This window comes from Nyctereutes procyonoides, unplaced genomic scaffold (assembly GCF_905146905.1).
Source record: "Nyctereutes procyonoides isolate TBG_1078 unplaced genomic scaffold, NYPRO_anot_genome, whole genome shotgun sequence".
In the NCBI taxonomy this organism is placed as follows: domain Eukaryota; kingdom Metazoa; phylum Chordata; class Mammalia; order Carnivora; family Canidae; genus Nyctereutes; species Nyctereutes procyonoides.
In genome coordinates, this window is record NW_026575122.1 from 32,245,907 (window position 1) to 32,258,885 (window position 12,979).

Consider the following 12,979-nt stretch of genomic DNA (forward strand, 5'->3'; position numbering starts at 1 on the left):
TGAGGATTACTTTCAGTTCAAACAATTTTCAACTGAAATAAAGTTTCTAATCACCTAGAAAGACTCTTTAGCTCTAGTATTCTACCCCTGTCTACGTCATGCTCAGCATTCTCAGATAAAGAGAGAGAAGCGGGGGGAATGCTAAGGTAAAAGTCCTAGTTATTTGTAGTTCGTGTAGCTGAGCTGTAGCTGAGTTGATCCTAACTCAAAGCCACTCACTCTCTGGATGATAATGCTAACCAAAACAAATGGCCCAATATAAACAAAGACTGATAGTTTACAAATTTGCCAAAAAAGCCTAGCATTTGCCACTATTAAAATAGAGTTAGATGGACCAGGACAGCTTTTGGGAGGCTTAGGTATTTGTTGGGGGAACCTGTACTTGCTAAACCGAGGGGTTACCAGCCAAAAGCTGAGCTTGGTAGACAAGCTCTGTAGAGACTCTGAACATGTTGCCCCCATGAGCAATGAGGAATGCAACATGACCACAAGGGGTCTGGTAAGAAGAGCCACCCCGGGAATAAGAGCTTTCAGAGAAAAGTTTGTGTGTGATAGATGGGGAGAGCTGACTTTAGCTTTTGGGATAGTATGGGTTATAATTGTGTTATACAGGAAAAGCATAACCCTGAAAAACCATCACTTTGTCACAGATTTACAAGACTAATCATCAGCAGGCTAATTGGAGCTGCGCCCTTTCCACTTCCTTATTGGTGACACTTACAGGTCTTGATAACTGAGGACTTGCTTTGCATGATGGCAGGAGATTATTCTGTAAAACATCTTACTGAATTCTCACAAAAAGTCTGCAAAAGATGAAAAAAAAAAAAAACCGAAAAAAAAAAAAAAAAAAAACAATCAAGGCCTAGACAGCTTCAGCAACTTGCCCAGGGATGTTAAGGATCAAGAAGAGGAACCAGGATAAAAATTTAAACACCGATCTTTTTATTTAAAAAGTCATATGATAAAAAATAAAATAAATAAAATAAAAAATAAAAAGTCATATGAACATTTCTAATATACACAAAATCTGCAAAATAAGAGACTCTGGTGCACCCACCACTGGGCTTCAACAAGTGTTGAAATATGCTAATATTTTTCTATATATCCCCACCCACTTCCTCCCTTCCCTATTATTATAAAGCAAATTCCAGATATCATATCATTTTATCCAACAATACATCAGTGTGTTTCACTCAAAGATTAAAGCTCTCAATTCATACAATCATGACAACCAGATAATTTAAAATCATTTCTTTTGTCAAATACTCTTTCAATGTATACATTTTCAGTCATCTCATAAATATTAAGAGACTTTTTATTTTGCAGTTTGTGTGAATTAAGATCCAAAGGAAGTACATATATTGCAATCATTTAAATAGCTTTTAAGTCTCTTTTAAACTATACATTTGGAAAAGTAACATTACTTTTCTTTGTGGTTTATCTATTGAAGAAATGGGGATTTTGTTGAATCTATTTCTTCTTTTTAAGTTTTTACTTTAATTTTAGTCAGTTAACATACGATGTTACATTGGTTTCAATATAACGTACAACATAGTGATTCAACGCTTTCATATATCACTCTGTGCTCACCACAAGTGCATTCCTTCATCCCCATCTCCTGTTTCATATTTCCTGTTTCACCCATTCCCCCATCCTCTCCCCCTTTAGTAACCATCAGTTTGTTGTCTATAATTAAGAGTTTGTTTATTTGTCTCTCTCTTATTTTTTCCTCTTTACTTGTTTTTTAAATTCCACATATGAGTGAAATTATATATTTGTCTTTCTCTGACTGACTTTTCACTTAGCATTATACTCTCTATTTCCATCCATTCCAGCAAATAATAAAATTTCATCCCTTTTTATGGCTGAATAATATTCCATTATATCTATAAGTATATAGATATAGATATCCCATCTTTATCCATTCATTAATCATTGGACACTTGGGTTGCTTCCATATCTTGGATATTGTAAATAATGCTGCTATAAACATGGGGGTGAATGTATCCCTTTGCATTAGTGTTCTTGTATTCTTTTTTTTTAGTATTTTATTTATTATTTGACAGAGAGAGGGAGAAAGAGAGAAAGAGAGAGAGAGCACAAGCAGGGAGAACAGAGGAAGTGGGAGAAGCAGACTTCCCACTGAGCAGCGAGCCTGTGCCTGTGGGACTTAAACCTAGGATTCTGAGATCATAACCTGAGCCAAAGGCAGATGCTTAATCCACTGAGCCACCCAGGTGCCCCAGTGTCCTTCTATTCTTTGGGTAAATTCCTAGTAGTATGATTTTCGTATCATAAGATAGTTCTATTTTTAACTTTGAGGAACCTCCATACTGTTTTCCACACTGGCTGCACCAGTTTGCATTCCCACCAACAGAGCAGAAAGGTTCCTTTTTCTCCACATTCTCACCAGCGCCTGTTGTTTCTTGTGTTGTTGATTTGAGCCATTCTGACAGGTGTGAGGTAATATCTCATGGTTTTGATTTGCATTTCCCTAATGATGAGTGATGTCGAGAATCTTTTCATATGTCTGTTGGCCATCTGGATTTCTTCTTTGGAGAAATATCTGTTTATCTATGCTGCCCATTTTTTTTAATGCTGCCCATTTTTTAAGTAGTGTTGTTGAATCCATTTCTTTAGCAGACTTAAGCATGTACCTTTGACTTCTACATTTCTTATAAATTGGGAGTTACATCTACAGGCTTAATCAGATTCAGTATTCATTATTTGATTGATTATTTTTGACAATACTAATCCATAAATGAGCATCTGTTTCTCAATCCAAGGGTTTAGAATTGATCTCTTCCCATAAAAAATATATGTCATACAAGGAAACTGTACCATTGGATCAGTTACCATGTGAGACAGAAAGGGTAGACGCATTGTAGCCAAAGTTCGCCTTCAGCCAATGTAGCCTTCAGACGCATGTAGCCAAAGTTCTTCACAAATATGTCAAAGGCACAGAAGAAAATGAGAGCAATTTTCAGATGCAGATACTGGGAATGACATATTTGATGGTAGTGTTCATCCCTAAAATACTTCTGGCCAACCAAGAATCAGAGAGAAAACTATGATTATTTTAGCCAGTTGTATTCTAGTACTTCTGAGGAAAAGTAAGAACTGTTATGAAAGCAGGATGTGAAGAGATGATTGTAACAAAACATAGCAGAAAAGATCTCACAGCCATGACCATGAACTTTTCACCATGGGACATCAGGACAGACTATGATTTTAAAACAAATCAATAACAAAACTACCTTTATGTGTCCGCAGTAAGATCACAGCTCTCACGAAATATAGTCATTTGTCCCTGCTTTTCCAGAACTTACAGAAAAGAAAGGAAACTCAGTGCAGGACAACACCTCATGAGCTTATATACAAACAGGAATTTGTGGGGGAGGAGGTCACTGTTACCTGGTGTAGTTCAGATGAATATTATAGAGGAGGGGGGTAAACGGGTGGTTAGAACGAAGCTAGAAGGACATGAGTGGATGGAATATTCCATGCAACATAAACCGTAAGAACAAAAACAAATAGTTAAGAGTAAGCACAGTATGTTCAAGGAACAGTGTAGATCAACATCTTTAAAAAATACAGTGTATATATATATATATATTTACATATATGCCATAAATATATATATGCATATGCCATATATATATATATATATATATATATATATATATAGCACGTTGGATCTTTCTTGATTTGGTTTAAACATAAGACACTTTAGATAAGCCATATAATTTCATTTGATTTCTGTTTCTTTACCTATAAAAGAGTATTGGAACTTGCTTAGAAGTTCCCTAATTTCTGGGATGTTTTTGGAATATTGCACAAGTTAATTTGATATAAGTTCAAAAACAAAGTCAACAAAGTAACAACAGCTTGCCATCTGCTATTTTAATTATTATTTTTTAAGACAGTAATTTAAGATGGAGGCAGAAACTAGTTTCAGAAATGTGTGTTCAGGTATGTGAGTATTCATGTGTGTGATTTATATTAAAACTAACTCCACTGAACTCATGTTTTTCTAATTTTGATAGAGACTGGTAAGAACCTCATCATAGAGTCTATCTGATGGCTTTTGGGAATCAAGGACTAGCTGCTACTTAATGTTCTGTGTCTTTGTGACATTCTAAGAACTCGTAACTGGGATAATGTCCCTGTTATACTCTGCCAATAGCAAGCTAGTTGATGCCCCCAACGCCCTGTCTAGACCTTAAAAGTACAGTGTGATATTGCATCTCATGTCAGAATAAAGTTCTAGTAAAAATACTAATATGTAAAATCCCTGAAATGGATATAAATTTACTAGTAATTCAGAGAAGATGCTAGGGTTGTGATTTTAATCATTAAAATGATTGTCTAAGTACTAAAATCACAAAGCAAAGATCACAAGCCAAAGGATTTTTTAGCCCAAATCTTCAGAAAAATAATATATATAATTCACTCTAAGAAGTTGCTAAAATTCTAGGAGGACAACATAATCAAAATTGCTAGCCAAGTAGATATATCATTTTTTTCCTCTCCACATCTGAAATTTATCTGCACTTTGGCTTTGAACAAATGTTAAGAGAGTCACTAGATTTGAATTCAATAATGTGTAGAAGAAAAAAATAATGTATAAAAGTAAGCATAAGTGAAAATTAAAACTTTGAAAAAGAAGCCCACAGAGTAATAATGAAATGTAGGCTGTTAACTTTTTTCCAAATGAAAGGAAATGTGTCTTTTTTTCTTGGTTAAAGAACACTAATTATCAAACATTTGGCAGAAGTCTACCACTCCTAATTGCATGAAATTATCAAACTGACATTTCTGAAAATGGCAGTGATGATGACTACATAGTGCAGTTAAATATCCTCCTACAAGATAGCTGTTTATCACTGAAAACACTTCACTCTTGTTATTTCTCTGTGAACTGTTTCTGTAGTAAATTCTTGGAACTTATTTATGCATGTTGAGAATCACGTGCATTTTGATATTTAAATTTATAATAATAGTTGATCTCTGAATTGGGTACTCGATATTTTTTCCACTATCAACAGAGCCATGATAATGTGAGTAAAAATGTATTTGCAGAGAAATTAGAAGGTAGGTGATTTCAGATACATTTTCTGTAATTTCCATGGAAGGCGTGAAGATAGCACTGTGACTACCATGGCAATTTAACGGTATACACTTACATAAGATTCAAAATTGGAGAGACATCTTCTCAACATAGTAATTATATTCCCTGCTGCAATTTTCTTTCTAATTGAAAACTGTAGATTGAATTATATTTTCTATGGGGATATGGGCAATTTCTGTCTTGGTCCTCCTCTATTCCCAGGGCCTAAGAAATTGATGGTGTCTAGGAGGTTATTTCATAAGGCTTTGTTGGAGGAATGAATGAAAGAATTCAAGTTTCAGATATGATGGGGCGGATGAAAAACTTTTCTGATTTATGTTACGCAATCTCAAATATAGAAAAGATCACATGAATTTGAGTCAATAGAATATCAGATTTTTGCGGAACATCCTACATCAATATGAAACAAAACCAATGGAAGAGAGAGAAGCGTTTTAAATATAGATCTGTGGCAATGTTAGATTAGGTCAAAGGATCTTTGATGATTTGGCTAAAGTTTTTCTCTGCTAAATGGTATATTTATGTAGAAAGGTAGAGATTTAGAAATCACTTGCACTTAACACTTATGAAAAGAATTATTTTCTAAAATGAGAACAATGAAGTAAAACCTTGAAGTGCCCTGAGAAATTTGAGTCACTCCATTACAAAGTATAAATTTTATTTTTACACAGAGAGGTAATTATGTGGGGGAAAATAATGTGGTCTGTGTATAATTTAAATATACATATATGTTTAAATATATATATTTATATTTATATATATGTAGCATTTGACTTCTTTGGAAAGAACAAAGGAGATATTTTAAACTATAATTGATATAATTCCTAGAAGAAGAAAAATAGGACACTGGTAAAACTTTCATTGCAATATCAATTTCTTTGCAAACACGTCCTTTGTGATTCTGTAGTCACATGCCCCTTTCACTGACTACACATTGCTTTTACTGTTGTGCAAGGTCTGGACAAAGTACCAAAAGATCTTCCCCCTGACACTACGCTGCTCGACTTGCAAAACAACAAAATCACCGAAATCAAAGATGGAGACTTCAAGAACCTCAAGAACCTTCATGTAAGAATTCTTTGTTTTTAAGTTGTAACAAGATGGAACTCTCAGGATTTTTCAAAACAAAAGTTAGGTAATGCCAGTAGTACTTTATGGGAATATATAAGCACAGAAGCATTTATTAAATCCTCTATTTAGGGGGTGATAGGAAGCAAAGCATCATATTCATTAACCCCTAAAAATCTGCCATCTTTCTTACATATACCCCATATATCTTTAGTATTTGCCTCCTAAAAAATGCTTTCTATCTTAATCTTCTCTAATGTTTCATGAATAGAAGTCTTTATCTGCCTAGATTTTACTTCAATATTGGAAAAATATACAGAATGCATTACTGATCTTAGTATTATTTTCTTTCTTTTGTCTGCTTTCATTAATTTTCTAAGAGGTATCAATGTTGTAAAGGCTCAAAGATTGGCACCAAGAAAAAAAAAGGATAACCATCCATATTTTATTTAGTAAATGTAATTCTGTCTTCAAATATCTTTATATCTGTATCTTTCTTTGTATTTAGGACTATACATGCTGCATTCTTTTCTAAAAATATTTTATTTATTTATTCATGAAAGACACACAGAGAGAAGCAGAGACATAGGCAGAGGGAGAAGCAGGCTCCCCGTGGGGACCCCAATGCGAGACTTGATCCGAGGATCCCAGGATCAGGCCCTGAGCCAAAGGCAGAGAGCTCAACCATTGAGCCACCCAGGAGCCCTGCATGCTGCATTCTTATCTGTATCTGTGCTTTTATGGTGATTTTTACTCACCTATACTCTATTATAGTGTTCACACATTTAGTCTACCAGACAAGATTCCAGTAGAAAATTGATGGCACTGTCAAAAGTGTTCATAGAGAAGACTTTCCTGAAGGGATGATTTACAAAGGGATATAGGAACCAACAAAGCATTGTGAAACACCCAAACCCACCACAGAATAGTGGAGAGCTGTAGTCCTACCTCCTTATTTCCTGTCACCGTCTCGTATGGATGAGCTTAACTGGAGGCCAGGGGTAAAGGTCATCTGGGTAAAGCAGTCCCCAGAGTTCAGCTTCCCAGGACATAGAGGAAGGTTACAAAGAACAAAGAATGAGTATAAGTGTAGTTGGGAGAGGTGTGTTATAAATGGAGGATGACCAACACAATCAAATAGGGTTTAGCATTCCTAAGGCAGCCTTCTATAAAAGTAAATGCATTGTCTTTTCAGATAGGGCATCAGAATCCCTATATATTCCCTAGTCCAGCTCTCTACCTGTGGGATAAGTAAAATGTAGTTTCCCCTCAGAATACCATTGCACAATTAGTATAAATAGACCAGACTTCAATGTCCAGAATAAATACTGCAAGTCTCATAGTCTCTGTTTTCCACTCTGGTAGACCACTCTTGAAGTATTACGTCTGGTCTTGGGCAAGACATTTAAAGAAGAGCATTAACCACCGAGTTTCCTCAGAATGATCATCATGGGGATAAAGAATTTGGAAATCATGTCTTATAGACACGGTTTAGAGAGATGTGGATGCCCAAATTGAGTGAAAAAGGTCATGAGTGACATTTTTGAAGGGCCATGTTGGAGAAGAGAAATTGGATTTACTTACCTCAAATACAAGATGACAGAACTGTCTTGTTGACAATCAAGTGGAAATTTCAGGGAAGCAGAGTTTTGCTCAACATTAAAAATACTATGTAAAGCATTAGAATTTTCAGAAAACAATGGAGAGAATTGCTTAGTTATGAGTGACCTATATGTAGAGATAAGTTTACAGCTTCTTATGATGAATATCATAGAAATACATTTTTAAGGTTGGGAGCATAAGCAGAAAACTAATTTCACATCCATTTAGTGTTTGTAGCCATTATAGAAAAAAATTGGAGGGATATATATATTTTACTAAAAATAGTAAATACATAGTAAAATACAAACATAAAAATAAATCCTCTGACTGCTATGTATTAGAATAAGAAATATAGATTCAAGGGAAATAATGTAAAGTAAAACAAACTGATCATCATATGCTATAGAGTCATATATAATCAGGACAAGACTTAGTTATCAACTTTCAGACAGCTAGGATGAGAAAAGCATTAAACACCCATTAGGAGAAAACATACTATATTTTTATAAGGATGCAAAGATTTTTTTTCCTTAAGATTTTAAGATCTCTATGGAGCAGTTAATAGAAATAAAAACAGCAAATAATATGGCATAGTCAATTTATTGAAATACAACAATAGAAGCCCTGTGTTTGTTAGTAGTGAATGCTACATGCATCAAGAAGAGACAAATCAGACGTATCCCACATCAGGTTACCAGTTAGTATTTGAGAGAATATGGGACAAAGTGTCTTAGAGGATTAGCAGAATTTTGAAAGAAAGAGAAGAAAAGAAGTTCTTCTATACAAAATGAAGGGAAAAGCATAAGAAAATAAGCAAATATAAGAGTTGGCTAGAGTGAAAGATATGAGCTAGAAAGAGTGAGGATAAGGCCTGAGCTAGAGATCTCAAATCTTGAACCAATGGTATCCATCTCCACTGATAGGATACCCAGCCTGACCCCCAAAACACCTTTTCTCTGCCTTCATGGCATGTTTTCACTGGGAGTGAGCTGCTGGTGATACCATTTAAACCATCACCATATATGTTAAAAGACTGCTTAAGAAAAAAATTAATACTATTTTCAATGAACTAAAATTTACAACTTCTTTTTATTTTTCTATGTTTACCCTAAAGCTACTTTTTTAAGGAAGGAAAATTCTTTTTCTAATCCTAATTTTCTGTATGTTCAAGTATAATCAGGATAATTTCTTTAAACTCCTCAGAGCCTGAAATAAGAGATATCTGGTTTCTGTGACATGGTTATTAAATCTGGTATTTGTAATAATATGTTCTTTCTTTTCCATGTTTCCTTCTCAGCATGTTTTAGGCAACTACCATCTTGGCAATATCTTTCTTTCTACTTCAAAGTATACACTGAAGAGAGGAAGAGTTTATTAGAGCTTCCAACTGTTCAGAGGATGTCAAACAACTATATTTCTCTTACTCTTTCATTCATGATTGTTTCTGTCCTTGTTATTATGCAAATAAACATTATAATTTCAGCCAGGAAAGCCACATTTGAATGAAAAGGAGGAAGAGAAATGAAACTTTAGCAAAGGTTAAAATAGAAAGGATTTAACAGAAAGTTTCCTCTTTTCTCAATAATTTTATCAATTTAGACTCTGTCTCATAATGAGTAGTATATGCTGTGCAAGAGTAGTTTTATACTTGTATGTAGAGAAAAGCATAGTTATTCTGTGAAATAATGGAAAATTAAGTAGTATAATGGCAACATTCAATGTATTTCCTTTGAATTAAAAAATTGAGTAAGGGATTTTTTTAATTAAAAATTAAGTATTACAAAGGTTTAAGTATAATAGCAAATATTTGTTTAACAATTACTATACACTAGGATTAATACCTATATATACTCACTTATTTAATTCTTATAACCATTCTTTTGAGGTAGGCAGTCTTGATAAGCCCTTTATATAGAAAAGGACACTCAGGAAGAGAGAGGTTATGTGTTCAGAGTTACTTGTTCAAAGTCATGAAGCAAATAAGAGCCAAATCTTGAGATCTAAACTCAGGAGAATTGTGAATTGAGTCTATTCATTAATTGCCTATAAATGCAGTGGTAACTATACAATCCCTTAGAACAATACCTGGTGCAGTGTAAAGCCTACATAAGTGGCTTTGGAGAAAACCTTATGATATTAAGTCAGGTTTCCCATTTTTTTCTTCCAATTTTACTGAAATATAATTGCCATACAGCTGTGTGTAAGGTTAAGACATATAATATAATGATTTCATATATTGCAAAATGATCATCACGATAAGTGTAGTTAACATCCATCATACATACATATATATGCACATATCATATAAATATATATTTTTCCTTATGAGGAGAACTTTTAGGGCTTACTCTGTTAACAACTTTGAAATACAGCATGTCGCGATGTGGGCTACAGCCAGCAAGTTGTACCTCACCTCCCCAGTCCTTATTTGTCTTATAACTGGAAGTTTGTTCCTTTCCATCGTCTTCTTAGGCGAAGGTGATGAGAAGCCTTTTATTCCTACCTCTACTCCTTTTTTATGCCAGTTGCCTTTTTTGTCACCTCCCTACCTCCCAGGCTAGATCCCTTTTTCTTTAGTTACTAACAAAGAAGCTTGCTCTGATTTTTAAGGCTGTGCTTCAATTTTAGTTTAAGTGGTGCTCAAGGTATTTCCTGCCCACAAGCAACAAGTTCTCTCCTCCTCTGACTTCTCTCTCACCTCTTGGCAAAGTCATGATAAGCCGATTCTGCTTGTCTTTCTCCTTTTATTTCTTTTTCCTGTTTTTACTTTTATTTGCATTTATTTTATGGAGAATTTACTCCCAGGCCATAAATATTAATTTCTTCAGGGATATCTTTTTGCTTCTGTGCAACCTCTTCTTCTGTTTTAAGAGCAATCTGCTTTTTCAGTACAGACCACGTCAATGTGGCAGGGAGAACACAGTAGGGGTTCATCAGCCATGAGCCCTGTACATTCAACACCACATCTTAGGGGCTTTGCTCACCTGGATGTGCTCCATGATCAGAGAATCTACATCTAAACCCTTGAGTTCAGCATTATTCTCTGCATTTTTAAGCATGTGCAGTAAAAATTCAGCGCTCTTTTTGGAGCATCTGTGTCCAGCCCCGCTGTTTAGCCTGGACACACTTGCCAGCTCTAACATTGTAGCGATGGAATGGCACACATGGCTTCTGCAAAGTGGCATCCTTCAGATACTTAGTGGCTTTTTCCCATATGCATACCCTTGATGCAGAAAATGGGTATTTTCATACGTGTTCTTAAAGTGAACACAAAGATTTGAACATCTTGGTTTGCATGGTTTTGTTGGATTTTTTGGGTCAAGTAAATAGTGAACCATTTTCAGAGATCCACTTGGGTTGCTCACAGGAAGAGCTTTCCCTGTTTCATCAGGTGAACCCCTGAAGAATACCTGGGGTTCACCCTTGACTCTTTCTCTGATTTAGCTGGCCTTTGGCATTAGCCAAGGGAATTAGGTTTTGTTTTGTTTTTTTTTTTTTCCCATCTCAACATATTGTCATTGCCTGTTATTTGTAAATGTGCTTTTTAAAATATATATCACTGTGTATGGAGCTAACATCAACCATCTTTAAGCAATACTGTAGTTTCAAAAATAAGTTTTTCTCACCTGTGGATCTCTCTTTTTTTCTAAAGTTGGTTTTATTAAAGCACGAGGACAGGACCTATGGGTAGAAAGATCTGCCTCACCTATGGATCTACTTTATGTGAAGTTCTAACTCATATGGCTTTTAAGATTTTACTTCATTATGACCAAATGATTTATTTCTTTTTCAAGTGTATTTTAATTTGAAAGCAGGAATGTTTTCCACTGGACTAAAACTTTCAACCAACAATGCCATTTGAAAGGCACTTTGCAAAGAAGTCTATATACGTTATCATGTATCCCCCTGTAAATGCTATTATTATTATTCCCACTGTACTGAAGAAATAACTGGGGCAATGTCACACTACCCCAGGAACTTAACAGCAGATACTACTATGGCACACTCACAGGTAGAGGCATCGTCTAGTTATTATCTAATTTTAAAAAAGCAATATTTTATTAGCTGAAGTGGCAGATAATACATTACCAGGCTGATTCTTCATAATAGGTTTCAATATTTAACATAAAATCAGCAGATTTTCAGACCATCTATAATGCATTCAATGATATCAAGCTTTCAGAATTTTCTTCCATAGATGGCAATAGAGGATCTTCGCTTTCTTCACAATTAAACATCTGCCATTTTGGGTATCTTTCAATGATGCAAATCCTCTCAAACTTTTCTTCTAGCTCTAGCTTTTACTAATTTCCTGTACACTTTGCTTGTTAATATTAATTTCCTATGACTTTCACCCTCATGAGTTTTTGAAATTTTTGTAATATTCATTGGAATGTCCCAGGATTTTTTTTTTAAGATTTTATTTATTTATTCATGAGAGACACAGAGAGAGATGAAGAGACACAGGCAGAGGGAGAAGCAGGCTCCATTCAGGGAGCCCAGTGTGGGACTCGATCCCGGGACCCCGAGATCATGCCCTGGGCCAAAGGCAGATGCTCAACCACTGAGCCACCCAGGTGTCCCAGATTTTTGTTTTAATCAATCCATCATCTTTTAGGATTAGCAAAAAGATTGTTACTTATATTAAGTTTTAATTAGTCAAATGTGAACTACATGGGGATGTACATGGGTTAACTAACCTAGCTGTTACCTTCAGAAAGTATTCCTGCACTTCTCATACTGGAAGTTCTCACTGTTTTATTTTTTGTCCAAAAATAAGTTTAGCAATAGCTATACATATACCAATAATGAATGAGGAGTAATATTCCATATTAGGAGAATGCAGAAACAAAAATTTAAGAATTCCCCAAAATATCAACATATTTAGCTACATAAAATCTTTATATGTAAAAAGGACAAAAGCAGAAGAAAAATATGTTAAAGTTCTGCATTTCATATTAACTACACCTTTATGTTCTGTGAACCAATTATTAAAATATATTAAAATTTAATAACGAGAAGTATGGTGATCAGGTCTTTCTTCCCTCAAAACATAGTAAATAGTAGCAGAACAAAAGGAGATTAATTTAACCTTTCAAGTGACAAAGATATGCAAAGAAATTACAATGAACTACAACATGATGTGCTAATTTGACAAACTTTTTGAAAAACTACATC

The 12,979-nt window shown here is 34.7% G+C and overlaps 1 protein-coding gene across 2 annotated transcripts in view; it reads left to right on the forward strand.

Annotated features, from left to right (window-relative positions):
• Nucleotides 1-12,979, forward strand: part of DCN (decorin) — a 42,857-nt gene that overhangs the window by 13,440 nt on the left and 16,438 nt on the right. For both annotated transcript variants that reach the window (XM_055336346.1, XM_055336345.1), the window contains exon 3: nt 6,087-6,199. In XM_055336346.1, coding sequence (XP_055192321.1) covers nt 6,087-6,199 — 113 coding nt within the window. The remainder of the gene's footprint in view (nt 1-6,086; nt 6,200-12,979) is intronic.